Source organism: Centroberyx affinis, unplaced genomic scaffold (assembly GCF_046629955.1).
Source record: "Centroberyx affinis isolate AG114_WGS23_722 - 3 ecotype Tasmania unplaced genomic scaffold, CSIRO-AGI_Caff_v1 ptg001669l_1, whole genome shotgun sequence".
Lineage (NCBI taxonomy): Eukaryota > Metazoa > Chordata > Actinopteri > Beryciformes > Berycidae > Centroberyx > Centroberyx affinis.
In genome coordinates this window covers 128,943-147,894 of record NW_027280093.1, presented here as the reverse complement: position 1 = coordinate 147,894, position 18,952 = coordinate 128,943, and the positions used below count along the sequence as shown (strand labels likewise).

Here is an 18,952-nt window from a genome sequence, read left to right as displayed (position 1 = left end):
AGTTCCTTAAACATTTTATAATATTCAATATTGATAAAATATAACATGTGTAATCTCAGATAGATATATTAAGAAAAACTAAAATCTTGGAATTTCACAGAATTACATTGAATTAAATTCAACTTCTTGAAATTGCAGTTCACTTCCAATTCTGTTTCTTGTATGTTTTTTCACATTCCAATTCCAATTCCTCAGTTGATTCATGAATTGACCCCAAACCCTGTGTAGAACAAAATCAACAACCTTGACACAGCGTAATTAAACACTTAAATCTGTTTATTACATTTCACTGTATAGAAAAGTGATTGCACATGTGTGAGTGCATGTGTGTGTGTGTGTGTGTGTGTGTATCTATGCATGTATCTGTCTTTGTGCATGGTCATGTTTAGGAGTCCAGGAGGCTGCTGAGCCAGCTGTGGTCCAGTTTCTTCACCCTCCTCAGTTCCCTAACCTGGGCTTTTGTCAGAGCTGCGGACTCTGGAGCCTCGGCCTTCAGAGACGAAGACGCCTGCTCCTGCCTCGAGGCACTGGGCTCCAGTTCCCCCTCAGATTCCACTTCCTCACTTTCCATTTCCTCCTCTTTGGGTTCATTTTCCTCTCTGAGGCCACGAGAGCACACATGGGAAAAAAAAAACAAAAACACACAAGTTCGGTAGGCTGGAATGACTCTGCATATTTTCATAGACAAACAGGAAACTCCACATTTTTCTCAATTTTTTTAGCTGGTGTCTTGATTTGCCGAGTCACATGAAGCCTGACTTCTAGCAGTATTGTGTGGAGTCACTCTGACATTATCAAAGGTTAAGTAGTATTTAGTATAGTTAATTAAACAACTAAGTAGTTGTTTAATTAATTGTCACATGACTAAGGCAATTACTTTTTAACTGTGTTAACCTTTCTCAATACTCGTTCTTGTGTCCTCCATGATGAATTTGAAATAATATCTAACAGCCAAACTACAATTCCAAAACAAAAGAACATGGAAATTCATTGCAAGAACGACACATTATAGCAAACAGTGCTAGTCTACAGTACACAGCTGGTTGAATCAGTTTGGAAAATAAAAAGCGGTGTGTTTCAACTGATCACACAATGTCAAACATACAGATTATCTATTATTAACTGTAAAGACTCGTTTCTTGAAAAGTTTGTTCTCTCCAAGACAACTTGGGAAGATCGTTCTCCACAAGAACACAAGTAGCGACTTGGCATTCTTGCATTTGATAATCACTTCAGATGCATCTTTTTAAACACCCTGATTAAAGGTCCCATATTCTACACTTTCCAGTGTTTTATTTTATGTCTTGAGGTCCATTAAAAGCAGTTTGTGTGGTGTCATGTACCAAAAACACTCTCAATCCATTTTCCAGCATCTCTCTGAGCCTTGCCAAGAACAGGCTGTTTCTATTGCTGTGTCTTTAAGGCTCATTAATATTAACAATCCCTCTGTTCTGATTGGTTAATCGTTTCAAGAGTGAAATGTGAGACACCGCAGCCCGGCAGCGACAGTGGTAAATTAACAATGACAACCGCGCAACTGCTTTGAAAAAACCCCCCACTTAGTTAGCCTATTATTACTTACAAAAATGATAATGGGCGAACCTTTGTGACGCCACAAAGTTATGAAAGTCCAAACGGCTCGTTTAGAGGCTCGGTTTTCCAATATGGATTGTGGTGATTTAGTTGGCGGCTGAGTGTTTTAATACTTTCACAATGTTTCGATAGCACATCCAACTCCTCTATAATCAAAGAGGCAAGGGAAATCCCGTTTTACACAATAAGGGACCTTTAAAGCTTGCTGCCTGCTGAAACGTTAGTAATAAGGACCGATTCTGTCTCGTTCAGTTCCCTGATGTGGCTCTTCAACTCACCTGGTGTCTGAGACAGAGATGAGCAGGGAGCGAACAAACATGGAGCAGAGGAAGGAGGCGGAGGGTAAGACGTGGGCCGGGGTGTGCAGGAGCTGTCAGGGAGACGAGAAGAGGGGAGGGAAAGAGAGAGTTTAGTGTGAAGGGACTGAGACGGCTTGGTGTTTAAAATTGAATTAAAATCAGGAAAAAAAGGCAGAAATGTGAAATGCCCAAACGCTCACTGCTGATCTTTTCTCTGAAGTTTGTATTAATCATACACTGAAGGCCTCATTCACCATAAAAATGTGTTTATCTGTGTTCCAACTTTGAGGACTAATATCTTCAAGTGAACATTTATTTACAGTACACCAACTCATATACAGGAGAATGTGCACACAATCCATTAAACGCCACACTACCAACCTCCTTGACAGCAACGGATCCCTGTGGAAGCTGGGTTCTCTCGGCAGACAGGCTGGTCAGCGAGTCTTGCTTATCCTGTTGCCGGTGTTTCCCTAGCAACAGGTAGAACGGCGTCATGGCAACGCTGTCATCGATCACAAGCTTGGGGGGGAAAAAACAAAAAACAAAAAAAACACAAGGAATGTCAGAAAAAAAACACAAAGAATGTCCCAAGGTTTCACACATGGTCCCTCACATGACAATGGTGGCGATATGATTTATTTTCCTTTTTCAGATTTATTTTTGGGCATTTCTGCTTTATTTGATAGTGGACAGCGGAGAACTGAGTCACAAAATTTTTCATGAGCCTGGGTGCCTGGACAAGAAAGCCATTTTTGTATTTGGTTCATTCAGGTTCACACAGCCCAATTACAGGCGAACCAGGACTTGAAAACCAAAGTCACATGGACTCTCGTTTATTGGAGTTTTGGTAACACGTTGTCAGGTTAGAGATTTTTGTGGCGGGGGAGGAGTCAAAACAAAAAAAATCTGACTCCAGGCCCTGTAACTTTAGCTAAGCGTCATGGACTTGCCTGTGTGGTAATTTACCTTCTCTGGTGTTAATACCAGTTACATGAAAAAATAAAACTGAATGTGAGCATCTGTCCAGACTGTGGTTTCCTCTTGGTTCCCCAAGCATGAGGAACTGCTAGCCATCAGACGTCAACATCCATCTCCTTATACCCATAAAACATTGTGTTTTGGGATCGTTTCCTGTAATTTGTCTGGATTATGTCCTTACTCCTAACCACACTGCAAGACCAAAGGACCAAGATCCGCATTACAAGAGTCTTGGTGCCACCCGAGTTTAAACGGCATCATACTCACCTGCCCAAACAAACCGAACACAAAATTTCCCAGGCCAGAGACGTTTACGATCCCCTGGTTCTAAGCAACTCTTTATCCAGGAGCCTACCTGTTTGCTGGAAGCCATCAGCCTGTCTTCCTCTGCCTTGGTGCTGAACGTCATGAGATCCTGCAAAGGAGAGCCGACATCAGTTGGCAGCAAGACCACCATCAAACACACAGAACATACGTAGAGTAACTTGCAATGGCATGAAGTCCTGTTTGTATTAGTATGATAAAAGTACTGTTCCATAGTTTTTTGATAGCACATTGAAATTATATTAGGAAATGTGAAACAATAATAACAGCAGATATTAACTAGATATGCAAATTACACAAAGTCAAGGATGTTACTGAAACAAAATATAAAACTGGTTTTCAAGAGTTGGTCAGTGTCCATTTGATATGAATGAATTCAGTCTAAAAAGTTTGTTTCTATAATTTCTTTTGAGGAGAGATGTTTTCATAAGCTGTTGCGGTTGCTCTAACATACACAAATTAGGAAGTTGTCCCTGTGTTTTTAATCATTGTATTCTACGGTTTATCACTATGCAAATAAAGGCAACAGTGCCCGTCTGGGCCAATCAGTTTTGACCTGTAAGTCTAGTGCCCTTCTTTGGGCCAATCAGTGCAATTTTACAAATGCCAGAACACAGTGGTGAGATGCATCATTTTCCAAAGAATCTGCAAAATCCGACCAGTGGTGTTTGACATATCATGTGGAATGAAGGGACAAACAAACAGAGACCAACCGACAATATAACCTATTCATTCTAAAGGAGGAAATGTTGCTCATGTTGCTTCTCAGATATCAGTTTGTGGATTTGCCTCCTCCTGCCAATTAAAACCTGTCCTACCACAGCGATGTTTAAAAAGCATGCGAGTTGAGAAGTGGGCAGTATTAAGACAGAGTTGATGAATGAGAGAGTATGATCGTTTGATTGTGTTTTTATTGTGTTTTGTGTTCTACGTCAAGTTTTTGTTATTTTGTCTTCTGTCGAGGAACACAATGGAAATTTTAAGTAATGCTTTCTTGTGCAATTCGTTGTTTTTTTTAACATGCATTTTTCCATTTCCCCAAATCAAACCAAAACAAAATCCAGAAAAACATCAGGCAGCTGCGATGATGGCGATGTTTACCATGTACTGAGTGAGGAAGTAGAGCTGGGAGCGGTTGAGCCACTGGCTGCTCTCCTCGCAGCTCTCCAGCATCTCCTCCCTCGGGGCAAAGACGGCGTGAGTCACTTTCCCTGAGCACACGGCCTTATGGGAAAAGAGCGGCCGAGGCTCGTTGGGCTTAAACACAAACACTGAGGACAGAGAAGGAAGAAGACCATGAAAAACATCAGCATCTGTGTTTTGAGGAAAATCCTGGATTATATTTAGCTGTATTGAGCTGATGCTCTTTTAATATACACCAAGTACAACAAGCTTGAATTCCTGGATTGGCAACACTACAAGCAATTAATAGCAAGGAGTGCAAGGGTCAAAGTCCCAGCGTCCAGACTGTTTAACCATTGGTCAATCTGGGTCAAGTTTCTAGATGTGCATACACTACCTCTTTACTGTACTGTGTATTTTATAATGATTCAAAATGTTTTGAAAACTTGAGCACAATACTCAATTCTGTGCGCACATGCAGCAGCTGCATCTTTGATGATCAAAAAAAGGACTTAATAAAAGAGTTAGGCCCTATTCATGGTGTTACGCATTAGGGAAAGGGAAATTCCCCACTTTTACATTCCTACACTGTTATATCATGAGTCTGTGATGTTCAAAGCATTCTAGGAGTTATTTTGTTATGAAGTATGGTATGTTTTAGGGCTTGATAGCTCTTGTACGCAACCCAGGACTTCAAGAAGCATGTTGTATTTCTTGAAGGTGAAGCAATCTATTACTCAAAATCATTAAAGGCCAACAGGTATGTATGTGTGTGTGCGTCTGTGTGTGGCTTACAGTCAGTGCATCCGGCCTGACAGCAGAAGGCAGCCATGTTCTCAGAGAGGGGGTCGGACAGCAGCAGGCTTACATCCATGGAGGTGCTCCACTCCACTGCCAGAGAGGACAGAAGACAGAGAAAGAGGGTGAAAGACGAAAAAAAATGTAGGTTAGGCCTATGAATAAAACAAAAAAAACTACAACACAATCGGACACACACACACACACACAGACGGCCTTACAGGAGCAGGTGAGGAGGTTCCAGCAGCAGAGGAGGTTCTTGGCGGTCGTTCCCAGCAGATACTTGGAACAGCTTAGCCGCCCAAAACAAAGGTCCCTAGTGGAGAAAAAAACACAACAATCTGCTTCAGTCTCCTTCTTTCCCTGTGACTGTAAAGGATCCCAACTGACTATGTTCACCCCCCACCCCACCCACCCCACCCACCCACCCACCACCAACCGCCTTCTCACACCACACATATTTCACAGGATTAGCTTTGAGGAGTTTTCCGCTTTGGGAGCTCCAAATGGGAACATGCAAGCAGGGTCCGGAATAAACGGCCGCCAAGCACCAAATGCAAATCGATACGTGTCGCCAGCTACACTAGCCGGTCATGTTTTGAGACGACAACCTTCGAATGCCTTGCTTAAATACAGTCTTTGCCTGTTCTCAAACTTTGAAACTATGCTTCGTAATGCTCTCTTGTAATTTGAGTTCTGTTGCACATCACAATGTATTACAAACTTGATCCATTGTATAAGTGAGCAAGCAAGTTTTAAATTAACACACTGTACTTGATTTCAGTATACACTATATATCATTTATAGTGGGTAGGGTGACATAAATATTTCTATGAAAAATGTGTATTCATTATTTTGGCAAGTATTCTTGGCGGGTACATTTTTTTCCAATTTACCAGCCCTTTACAAGTGAGCCAAAAAGTTAATTTCAGTCACTGGGTGAAAGGAATGTGAAGTTGGTTAAGTTGGAGGCCCATGCAGATGACCCAGCTGTACACATCCATAGGAGGCAGTTATGCAAGGTGCGCTGGGCAGCTGTCAAAACAGCCGACGATTTACTCCTTCCAGTGTTCAGTCCCTTCCGCTTTGCCAGCTTTATTACTCTCGGGTTCCCTTCAAGCTTCCAAACGACACAGAAAATGTCTGCTCATTTGAAGTGGCTTTCTGAATGCCATGATTGAGTCTTCGGAGCACAGCTACATCAGCAGCCAGCTCTGCATCAATATAGTTCAGACAAGTTTATATTCATGTGAAAGGGAACACAAATAAATATCTGTCCATTTCTAACTAATTACTGAGGGGCTGTTTCCAAGTTTTGTGGATTGCGCCAGCTGAATGCCTTTAAAAACAAGCTGTTCGAGAGTTATGTTTGTCTTCATTAGTTACACTGTTTCATCCTAATAAGATAAATCATACATCATTAACTATCAGTTTTTCTGGCAAACGTACTAAGGGCTGACTCAGTGATGTGGGTTCATTTTAGGGAAGAGGTACAGAAACTAGCAAGAGCACTTTCCCCATCCTCAATGACCCGAGAGCCTCTGCTTAAGGACAGGGACATCTGCCAACATTTCTGAGGCTCCGCTAAGGTTGCAAAACTACAGTCCGTCCCCAAGTTCAACTGGCAGGCGCGCAGCACTTCGTTTTCTCCGTCAGACGGTTTCATCCCCCGTCCGTTGTGAGGATCTTGGCTTTCTGTCAGTAGGGTCAAAGGTTATTCACTGTTCAAAGACATCCCACCACTGAGGAGCCTCGGCACAAAACAACGAAACTCCGAACAGCTGGTTGCCAAGTGAATCTGTGTGTGGGTGTGTGTGTGTGCTGCGTATTAACTAAGTACTGTCTATTGTATGTCTTGCACTGTCCCACTGAATGTGAGGCCTTGATGTCCCTGTATGATTTGTGCCAGTTTGTGCTTATCTTATTACATTACTTGTTTGTTGATGTGTCTCTGCACCAATATAAACAAGACAAATTCCCCTAGATTTTCTTGTACTTAGCAAATGATGTGATTCTGAGGCTCATAGAGCAGGAGCTAACGTCCTGTTTCCATTTCAGCTGTGTCTGTCTGATTATGCGTGTGTCACTGATTATGTGCGTTTGTGTGTGTGCACTCATGTTTGCTCTAACCTGATGGCCCCTGGCGGCTGGGACAGTGTTGTCAGGAGCTCCCAGGTGGCGGGGCTCCACACGGTCACCACCTCCTGAAAGCTGACGGCTAACAGGGAGCCATCGGCCGAGAAGCAGCAGCAGTCGGGCACCAGGCCGTGATAGGCACCCACAAAATCACACGACCAAGACGGCCCTTCATCTGCCCAGCCCATTCGAGAGGAAGGAGAGAGAGAGAGAGAGAGAGAGAGAGAGAGAGAGAGAGAGAGAGAGAGAGAGAGAGAGAGAGAGAGAGAGAGAGAGAGAGAGAGAGAGAGAGAGAGAGACAGCAAGAGAGTGTTGGGTTAGCTCAAACCCCCTGGAACCACTTCACATTCAGCAGGCTTTGTGTGTTGTGAAGCTGAAAGAGTAGAGCCTGGCACTGGCAAAGGTAGTGGTTTGATTTCTACTGGGGCCACCCAGACTGATAATGTTTGCCGTCACCGTTGTGTAAAACGCTTTAAAAGCATCAACTACATGGCATGGATCATATCATAAACATGATCATGTGGCGCTGAGATGATCTAGGACGAATTCAAACCAAAATGGTAGAAAAGACTATACGTATTGATCAAACTGTAAAACTCTGAAAGATCAAACTCATACATTTCCCTTGAAAATGCACATTTCTTTTTCTGTGTCTATGGTTATAATTTTCATGAAGCAATTTGGCCTGTTTGCAATTGTGCATGATTAAATCATGTAACATAATGTCAGTAAAGTGAACACAGCACACTCAACCTGGCCAGTGTGAGATCGCATTAGAAAAAAGGATACCAAAGGGACAAGAGAGGCAAAAGACCATATCAGACATCAGAATTTAATTTGGGCAAACAGGTTTTTGTGATTTAGGCCAATAAGACAGATGTATTTTTTACATTGAAATCTTGTCTAGTGCAGCTTAAATGTTGGCCTGGACCGCTGTGGTCAATACAGATACCCATGACAGTTACAGGTTAGCTACTCACATGTTGTGGGTCATCACTTCTCACAACATATGAACACAAAGAACACGAATTCCTTAACAACATTAAGCAATGGGATGAAAGTTGATTTGCAAAAAAAACATGAGGTGAGACAAATTTACCCAACAGCACAGAAATACCAAAAAAAAATGGGGGGGACACAACAATACAGGTGAGCACAGCAAACTGCTGGACAACTCAAGCCAAACCTTACCGTTTGGTTGAAGTGCAGAAGCCGGGCTGGACTGCTTACCTTCTGTGTGGGTTGGTTCGGCCAGCTGCCAGGCTTTGAAGTGTCCGTCTCTGCTGGCGGAGACCAGCATGGTGGTCTGGCTGTCTGCGGCACGGCAGAAGCACATGGCTGTAATCCTGGCCTCGTGGGGGGCCGAGACAGTCGTGTTCAGCACAAAACTGCAGGGTGAGAGGGAAGGGAGTGTGTGATAGGGCAGAAAGTTGAGGTTGGAGGGGAGAAAAGTCATGAAATAGGTTTAAGGACACATCATCTTCTTGGATACAACAAGCAGCGGTTCTCTGGACTGAGATTTCCACATTAGGGTTCTGAAAACACTTTTAGATCAGTCTACTAGTCAGCTACATGACTTTATAGATAACTTCAATATTAATTGACTCCAAAATTAGTCAAAATTCCCATTCCTTATCTTCACTGATTGGTTGAATAAACAGGATAATGGAAGTATCTGATATTTTCTAGAGAGGTTACCTTTGGGTTTGCTCATCGTAAGCCCACAGTTTCAAATTAACCTCCAGCGCCGAGTCTTTTTGTTTCCTCTCCTCCACCGTAGCCAGCCAGTTTCCACGGGCGTCGAAAGCCGCCTTGACCACCTCAAACTGATCCAGGCCCGACTGGTGAATGTACTCCTGCTGCACTATGTCCAGCTACAGGAAACACAGAAGATTTAATATGAACTAGTGCAGTGCCTGTTCGCCCCGCTGCTCCACAGAGCACTGTTCGCTTGTTTATTCAAAGTTTATTAATATTGAACGTGTCGCGTGTCCAAATTGCACCAAATCCGACATTGCACTTCCTTGGGTCCCCAGCAATACACCCGCCAAGTGTGAAGTCGATCGGACGAACGGTTCTCGAGATATGCGACGGACACACAGACAGACAGAGATTCCTTGCTTTATAGTATGATTGCATCATAATTCAAACAAGTCATTTTCAGAGACAAAGACTGAAAGCTCACTTCACTGGTAAGAGATACACCTGACGTCAATAAAAGCTTCTACAAATTATCCACAAACTCACTAGGTGAGGTTTACAAGTGGCGGGTAATCTACTGATAGAGTGGCGTATAAAGGAGAGTGCTTACATTGTACAGCTGCTTGTCTCTTTGGAGGGAGTAAAACTGCAGGTGGCCTGGTTTCCCATTGAGCACCAGGGCTTTGCTGCGCGGGTCCACCATCATGTCTGTCCTGACACTTTCTCCTGGATGGGGGCAGAAAAGAGGGGAAGTCACTCACCACGTTTACATCTACAGGGTAACCTGGCTGTCGGCCATACTCCAGTTAGGGTTTTATTTGGGTTAAGCTGTTTAACATGTGCCATTGATACCATGCGATTGAGTCTCCCTGTTTCCATGAATAAACCAGTTAACACAATATTTCTGTCCACTTGTGGTGTCCCGTCTATAGATACAACAGTCCACCAGCAAAAATGTATGAAAAGGCTCAGCTGCCAACCACCCTCTGCCTCTTTGACTGAGCAATAGGCCACTTCTAATACAGGGGAAAGCAATTACTGTATGATCCCAATGGTAATACTAAGTACTTCTTGCTGCCATGTTTTTGTTGGCATAAAAATGTACCCATAATGCTGTGTGAGTGAGTTCACGCAGACAGTGAACACCAAAAGTGAAAGGGGTACCATGCCACAGTAACCTGTTTAACAGTGGAGTAAGCCAATATCTTATTACTGGGTTTGCGCTAAACCAGATTATTCTAAGAGAGTGACGTCTACATGCGTCAACCCAGAACCAGGTTCACTCATCTATAGCTGTGCAAACTTTAAAAATCAAACTTCATCACACTGTACACACCTTGAGACTACTTGTCTATTGTTTTTGCTTATACATTCATGTGCATTAAAACTTCTTTACATAATGATGATGATTTATCTGAGAAGCAAGATTGTTCTCCAAGAACTGTAAAAGGTCTTAGATTATTTATGGGCCCACACAGCCAGTTTATGGTGTATGTATGTGCTGTCGCCACCTATGGAGTCTGTACTCACCTTTGACCAGGCCCTGAATGACAGCCGACACTTTAACGCAGCTCTGGATGATCGTGACCTCTAGAGAAAAGAAGAGGGAAAGACGCACAGAAGTTAGTTATCAGAATCTTCCATTAATACTTGAGGCACTGGATTGAATCTATATGGATTCACAGTTGCAGTGATTACTGTATATATGAGAAACAACTTAAAACACAAAAATATGTGCTGTGAGACAATTGGTGTTATGCAGCTCAGCCCTCTCAGTCAGACATAGACTTGAGCTCTTAGCTACAAAATTTTCTGGCAAATATAAAGCTTATGGTGTTCAGTCAGTTCCAACTGGCAAAATTCACCTTTATTTAACCAGGCAAGCTGACTAAGAACACACTCTTTTTCATAGCAAAAGCCTTGGGTAGTAAAACTGGTTTTGCATGAGTTGGGAAGTGAGTTTTGTTCCAGGGGGAGCAAATGTTCTCCAAGTCCTGGGAGAAGTTGGCAAGTCAGAAAAGGTTTTTTTTTTTTTTAGGCCTGTACAAGCCTTCAGACAAAAGAACCATTTAAATGAGTTTTTAAATCTTTAGATAAGTAATGTTTTCACATCTCATTATCTAAAACCTCTTAAGTGCAAAGTTGTGAGTTGTGTAAAGTCATAGTTGGCAGAAGAAGTACTGTATACTTTCTTCCCTGTAAAGCACTTTACAATAGTGGTTTTAGTCTCCTGCTATTATTATTATCATTTGTCTAGCCTGTAATTGGTCAGTTTTTATGTGAGTGTATAATGTGTGTTACAGCTCCTTACTGTTGTCTGCGTGTGAGGTGCAGAATAGCGCTCCATCAGGCGAGACAGTGATGTGTGTGATGGCGGCGCCCAGGCGAGGCAGAAAGTCCCGCTGGCTCTCTTGGTCGTATCGCCATTGGACCAACACCGACTCCACACCTCCGCTCAGCAGGTTGGTGCCTGGTGGAACAAAGCACAAATAAATACAGTGGAGAACGTTTTTTGCCACAATGGCTGGTGAATGCAAAAATCCACTAGCCACTTTCATCATTTTATCAGCAAAATGGATTTTTGAAATGGAAAAGATCCTCCAAATGATCATAAGTTGCCTGTCTGAGGTCTAGTTAGCTTAAATATCTCACTTAGTTTGGGTGGGGATTCCCTTCTGGAGGACTGTTAGATATTTAGTTTACTGTGTGGGAAACACAGGTATGATTTTGGTTGATTTAAAAAAACTGAAGATTAGGTACAATATAGTACAATACTACAAGAATATCTTTATACTAGGAATGCGCTATATTTGTCTGGATAAAATGTGATACACATGGATGTAGCTACTTCTGCATAATTTGTTTTTCGAGCACTGAAAAAAACAATGAGGGGGGCTCATGAGATGCAGATGTTAATGCTGAGGCCTTATTTTGATTAAATATAATGAACAATGTGCAAGTTAGTTGGTAGACCAAGGATTCTGCACAGGACCAGAATACCTTGTTTAGTTGATGATGAAAAATCACAGCTTCTTGTGATTTGGAAATCATCATCATTATTGCAATTTTTATTTATTTTATGATAAGTTGTGCAGCCCTGCTTTATACTGAATATTGGGAAACTTCAAAAAGAAGAGGCAAGGATATACAGAGTGAAATAATACTAGTGGTCATCCATGTACCTTCTGGGGTGAAGCAGAGTGAGCCGACTGCACTGTGGTGCCAGTGGAGGGTGGAGTATGTGTACTCCCTCTTGTGGTTGAAGTTTCTCCTGGAGGGAGGCAATGCACACAAAATGAATCACAGCCCATTATAGACAACAAAGGTTAACTTTATATGTAAAGCACCTTTCAAAAGATTTACAAAGTGCTTTATAAACAATTAAATGTGAATGATTTAGCCTAATGCTACTGAGATAAAAAAAACCCAAAACAAATTAACCTAACAAGTTAGAAATACAATTACAGAAGAATCAAATAACTAACTACATGAAAATAAAATCCGTAAAAGTGAGAGCATTGGATAGGCAGACATGAAAGATGATGAAAGTAAAATGGTTTAGTTCATAGATTCTTGCACACCAAAATGAAAAGGTGCAACACCACTGAGGCAAAGGTAGAGGAATACAATTATTTGTTGGTGCAGCTTGGCAAACAAAAAAAGTACGGAGCACAAGATGTGCCACAACAGCAGATGTTTAGACTTTGCCATCCTTGCTGTTATCAACACACAAAGGTCATCCAATTTCACTCACCACAAGCGGATCTTGCCATCCTCATGCCCAGTAGCAATGCAGTCGTCTTTTGGGTGACAGGAGATGCATGTGAAGGTGTTCTTGCCTCCCTTCTTGTTATCTTCTTTCAGGGAAAACCTATTTGCAACCCACACAAGGAGAAAAATGTGTTATAGGCCTTCCTGTTGGCTCAGTGGGGTAAAGTGCACACCATGTGTAGTGCAAGTTAAAGGCTGAATCAGTAGTTAGAGACAGCTGAAAATGAATTTTAGATGTATTTTAAAGCTGCGGTTTGTATTACTTGGACAGTTTGCAGCAAAATGTGGACTGGTATTTTGAGTTATTATTCAAATTTGTTTATTGAATTTTTCAATTACAAAAAACATAATACACAGATACATAGGACATAAGGAAAACCAAGGCATGAAGCACAAAATAATAATTAATAAATAAATAAATAAATAAGGAGACACAACAACTAAGAGCCTCAAAATAACATACACAAACATTATAGTAATTACAATACAGTCGCAGGGAATGTGTTAACTGTTGAGAACATTCATGTTTTCGGAAACTATTGTCAAAAAGCTTTGCTGCAGCTACATCAGCCAAATCTTAAGTACTATAGCATCTACAAGATTACAATAATTACAATAAAGTTTGCAGGGGATGTGTTAGCTGTTGAGGATACTCATGTTTTCTGGCAAACCACTGTCAAAAAAGCTTTGCTGTATCTACAATAGCCAAATCCTAAATACTGTATATCCACAATGCACATTTATTATATCAGTAGTACAGAGGGCATGTCAAATCCCAGTCAAAATCAAACCGCTGACACTTAAATCTCTGAATCTCTACTAGGGACTATTAAGAGGAGAGAGGTATTTTCGGTCAAAGTAATCCAGAAACGGACTCCACACTCTAAAAAATTTCTGAGCCGAACCACGCGTAATGTGCTTTAGTTTCTCTAATTTGAGATGTGCCATAACATCCCTGACCCAACATGCATGGGATGGAGGGGCAGCTGATTTCCAGCACAATAAAATCAATCGTCGGGCAAGAAGTGATGAGAAAGCTACAGCCTCAGCTTGTGTCCCAGAGAGTGTAACCCTGTCAGGGGCTACCCCAAAAATAGCAATGGTAGGGTCTGGACCAATGTCCTTGTCACAGATGTAGGAGAATGTTTCAAAGATGGAGGACCAAAAAGGAACCAAAGATGCGCATGACCAGAACATGTGGTATAGGGTGGCTGGGGCCCGTTTACACCTAGAGCATGTTGGATCCAAGCCGGGGTACATCCTGGCAAGCCTACTCTTGGATAGGTGAAGTCTGTGTAACACTTTGAACTGCAGCAATCCATGTCGAATACAAATAGATGCTGAGTGGATCCTCTCTATCGCTAACTGCCAAGTAGTGTCTGAGATTTCAATTGCGAAGTCTTCCTCCCATAACTCCTTTAGATGATCAAGGGCAGGTGAAGCAACCATTTGAATCATACTATACAATCTGGATATAAGGCCCCTGTCTAGTGGATCTAAATGTATACACTCCTCTATCCAGCTATCAGGTGGAGAAGATGGGAAGCAGGGAAAGTGTTTTTGAACAAAGCTGCGGATCTGCAGATATCTGAAAAAATTGTATTTTGAGTTATGATGGGATCTGAAAGTTGTAAAGAGATTATTATTCATCAGCATGACCTACCCTTCAGTAAAACCCATAACTGATATAATCAAACTATCCAGTGGCTTTGACACTACAGTTTATCTCTATACTCCATAACTTAAACATGTGGCTGGTTGTCAGGCATTTCAAATGATGATACCACGGCTCACCTGTACGACTTCTGCTTCTTGAAGAAGTAGACCTCCAGGTGCAAACCTTTAGCTGAAGCAATATATTCACCCTGTGTGGACAACAACTGTCTGGTTAATATCACAGCAACATGATCATGAGTCAGGAGGACCGAGCCTGTGAAGACTGGGGTTAAACTGTATTTGAAACCTGCTCTTGGGTCATTTACATCAGTGATTCTCAACCCTTTTCCTTTCAAGGACCCGTAATGTAGTACACATTAGAGCCACAGACCCCAGTTTGATGAGATTTTGTCCCTCGGACCCAAATCTGAGAATATCTTTATTGTTTGATATAATTTTCTCCATAATTCAATGACTATCTGTATTGTAGGTAGAGAGATAACAGTGAAACTATAATCAAAATAGTCATTCTTCTACATTCTCTAATTGTGTTAACTGTAAATGAATTAATGCTGAACAATTCATCAATTTGCTGGGGACCCCCTGCAACCCCCTCAAGGACCCCTGGTGGTCCCCGGACCCCACGCTGAGAACCACTGATTTACATAATACTGAGGAATGTTATTTTAAGACCCGTCCACAGTGCCAGGTAGATGTGAGTTTTATTTCACCATCTAGCATACAACAGGGAAATGTATGAACAAAAAGTTCATTTCTGAAAAGCTAAACAAATATGAAAAACAAAAATCATTACTAGAAGTTCATATCATCATCATTCAATATCTCCAAAATTATAAAAATAGATTTTGGTTTTAGATTAGACTTTACCATTTTATCAAACAAGGACTGAAGTGAGCTACAATCTTTTAACAAGTACCATAATTGTTTACATTTTTTGCTTTCAAGTGGAGTTCAACAAATATTAGGTTTTGAACTAAAGCTGCTGACAGACGATATTTAGTGCCTGGTAAGGTCAGGTGGTGTCACTGGTGATTTTCAAGTGGCAGATATCACATCTGGGAACAAAAGTCTTGATATATTTAAAAATACTGCTGGTGTTGACAGTAGTTGTGGTGCACTCACCCTTTGGCCGAAGGCGATGGCTCCTGGGTTGGAACTGACATCACTGAGCACAGCAGAAAGCTCTCTGGCCTCCACCACCTGATCTCCACTGTGTGGCAGATGTAAAGCAGCCAGCTGGAACATTTCTGCACAGAAACACACAGCGTCCAACGCCATATCCTTACATCCCGAGTGACCTCTTACCCAGTTCAACACATTTACAAGTAAAGGTCTCAAGCTGGCAAAGTCAGGAGAGATTTATGGTGAGTGTTGAATTTTGCAGATGTGGGCCCTTGGAAGGGAATGTGATCACTGATCCGTTTGTAAATCTAACTTCATAATCCATTTTAAAAGTGAGAGCACAAAAACTCAAGAGAGACTTACTAACAATATCAGAAGACAGATGAGATGTGATGATGCTTAAGTATCACTAAATAGTCACAAACGCCAATAAATCCTTGGCTTTTCATTTAAATAAAAGGTTCTGGTGAGTTGTGGTCAGTAGGACTTACATTGTCCACTGTGGAGAGGCAGCTTGGCCATTCTTATTGATTACACTTTTCTCGTGGCCCTTGTAGCTCAATGGGTTAACCATGGCACCATCACTGCCAAGATTAGGGATTCAAATCCCACTGGAGCCACTCATGCTACAATATATGTGCTAATCGTTCCGTGAGGCACTTTGAATAAGTGTCTAGTTCTCTTTTGCCGCTGTAGCTAGAATGCATTATGAATGCTCAGACAGGGTCATGCTCTGAAAATAAGAATGGGGGCTCTGTTAGATTTCTTGCAACTGTGTGCTCTGGAAATTTACAATCCCACTCAACTGTATCAGCTGAGTGTAATGTCATTAACATATGAGATGAAGGTCTGTAGGAAGGGCATGTTATGAACATGAACATGGACAAGCCAATATGATTTCAGCCAAATTGTGGTTTCTCTCTGGAATCAAAACTGCTTCCTGACTGAGAAAGGACGCAATATAATATAATAGTGGGAAAACATTTCTTGACGGATATTATTTTAAGGGAGTTATAGGATGTGCATTTTCTGTTATGTGTTCACAGCTCAAACCTGACCTCAGTTGCCCTCAGAGCATTATTCCACAATAGCAGAAATATTACACCTCTTCAACGTCAAAGTCCTTTTTTGTTCTATCGCCCCTGGGACATGGGACTAGTATCATAACTGAACTGATGTGGGTAGCCATCAAACTTCAGCAAACACTTAGTAAAAATGGGTCAAACTTACCAGATCTTTTGTCACTTTGCATAGGGGTAACGATAAAGAGGACTCCACCATGGTTTGCAGAGGCATACAAGGAGTAGATGGGGTATCCAACGACCAAAGTCTGGAAAAGATCACATTGCTATCACACTGCCAGGGAATACACAAACATAACACAGTGATTTCAAAGGCTGGAGAGAAACTTGGAGAGAATCAAGCTGTACCTTGATAAGGATGCCATCTGTGAAGTCCCAAAGCCTGATAGTGCCATCTGCTGAGCAAGAGTAGACCTGCAAGAAAGTAGGAATAACGCATCAACACAGGGGGTAAGATCAACTTTTCCACTTAAACTAAAAAATCTGCAGCACCTTTATTTCTATTATTTCAGTAAACTAATGTATGGAATAACTCTGAGGTACAAACAGACACCTAAAATCTGCACCGTACAATCAATCATTGGACCCCAGGCAATCCTATTTGATGTATGAACAGTCAAGGAGCTAAAAATGCCAACAGTGTAATACAGTCTGCTAGTCGTGAAACAGAGGGTTGCACACCACAATGGCAGGGATAAACAGTAAGAGACATACAGTTTGCTTTTATTACAAATCTCCCTTCAGCTACAGCTTTCGTTGAAGCCCAATGTGACAGATATAGTCCAGATTTTGTCAATCTATGATTGACTGATTGATTTTATTTTTGGGTATAAAAGTACAGGCAGTAGTACATCCCAGAGGATAACACGTAAAAGCGTACTTAAACAGTTGTTTCCAACGTGGCCCTCGATGGAGAACAAAACAAGGAAAAAATGAAAACAGTACACAAACATACAATATTACAATAACAATACTTAGGTATTTAGTACAAAATTATTTCACACTACACCTAAACTGAGCTGTGGGTGTATATGAAGTGTCTATGGGAGTGTGTGAGTGTGTGTGTGTAGGCATGCGCAAGTTTGTGTGTATGAAAACTGTAAATTCTTAGTAATGCAAGTGGAAGAGTGTCTGTGTGTGTGTGTGTGCATGCATGTGCACCTAATCCTACTCTAGAGCCTGACAAGGCAAACACATTTTTCCAGAGGTGGGCTGTGACCTGACTACTAAAAGCATTTTTGGATGACAATATGAACGGCCCTAGCTGGTCTCTACTGAGACAGCGGTGTCCAGTAATCTAAGCATGCTGATAAAAAGTGTAGTGAGATACCTGGAGGTGGTTGGAGGGGTTGAGCAGCACACCTGTCACCAGGTCTGTGTGTCCCTGCAGGTCATGGATACACTCCTCTGTGGAGGTGCTGAACACCTTCACACACTCGCCTGAAGCACACAACAGGAACCTGGCGCAAAAAATAAAATCACCAAGGAAATATTTTACACAATCAAATACACATACAAAATGTATATATACACATATAAAAAATAAACAAACAAAATCTGAACAGACCAAACCATTTGAAGTAACGTTACATACAAGGGGCTAAATGCCTTCATGTATCTTCACCATATGGCATTTTTTTCAATGATTTGAAAAATAATGTGACATAAATTATGAAAGCAACAAAATTCGGAAGGGTCTTAAAAAAAATCGACATTTATGTTAAGATAAGCTAACACGGCTTGATAAACAACACGGAGGAATATCAACATTAGCGGCACCGGCTAGCATCAGGCTAGCTCTCAGGTTAATAACCTTCAAAGCAGCGCGCGGTCTTTGTCACTCTTTATACACAACATTACCGGTTGTAAAACACACACATACCTTGAATCATGAGTGATTACGGGCTCCCTAAAGTTTATTTTGCTGCCACCTCGGTGAACCACGCGGATATCCCCGTGTTCCACCATGTTTTTTTGAAATTCAACTTTCACCCCTTCTTCTTTTTCTTCTTCTTGGCTTTTTCCGTCGGTTCACGTCCTCGATCGTTGAATTACCGCCATCTACTGGTTTCACAAATCACTACTCATGTCATTACTAGTAATCAAATTCTTTCCACTAAACCTGTATCCTTCAAGAAATCAACCAAAATGTTACAATTACTTGAATCGTATGCTGATTTTAACAACGTTTTCACTGTAAATTGCTGTTTTCTACTCTCCAAACTGTCACCCGTGACTTCTTTTTTACAGTCTGTGCTTCTGACCCGCGCTTACGTTCCTTTAATTATGCGGCGTTGTCGCCATCTAGTGGTTTCACACTGAATCACGGGAAATCCTAGCCTGGTA

General features: G+C 41.6%; 1 protein-coding gene across 1 annotated transcript; it reads right to left on the bottom strand.

Moving 5' to 3' along the window:
• Nucleotides 1-277: 277 nt before the first annotated feature.
• wdr75 (WD repeat domain 75) lies at nt 278-18,607 on the bottom strand. Its single transcript, XM_071528404.1, has 21 exons — nt 18,489-18,607; nt 17,937-18,066; nt 16,955-17,020; nt 16,755-16,854; nt 15,525-15,649; nt 14,520-14,590; nt 12,709-12,825; nt 12,137-12,225; nt 11,266-11,424; nt 10,485-10,544; nt 9,565-9,680; nt 8,952-9,127; nt 8,484-8,641; nt 7,248-7,428; nt 5,339-5,433; nt 5,115-5,210; nt 4,299-4,468; nt 3,229-3,288; nt 2,274-2,414; nt 1,872-1,963; nt 278-599 (listed from the first exon to the last, which is right to left on the bottom strand). Exons 1-21 carry the CDS (start codon nt 18,572-18,574, stop codon nt 386-388), a joined length of 2,502 nt encoding a protein of 833 aa, XP_071384505.1. The 5' UTR covers nt 18,575-18,607; the 3' UTR covers nt 278-385.
• Nucleotides 18,608-18,952: the final 345 nt, after the last annotated feature.

What these genes read in the sequence shown, in the direction of transcription:
- wdr75 (XM_071528404.1), bottom strand. Translation starts at nt 18,574, where the DNA reads ATGGTGGAACACGGGGATATCCGCGTGGTTCACCGAGGTGGCAGCAAA. An exon ending in GATGGCAAGATCCGCTTGTG is followed by an intron (nt 12,226 to 12,708) that starts GTGAGTGAAATT and finishes GCCTCCCTCCAG; the next exon opens with GAGAAACTTCAACCACAAGA. An exon ending in ACTCTGCTTCACCCCAGAAG is followed by an intron (nt 11,425 to 12,136) that starts GTACATGGATGA and finishes TTGTTCCACCAG; the next exon opens with GCACCAACCTGCTGAGCGGA.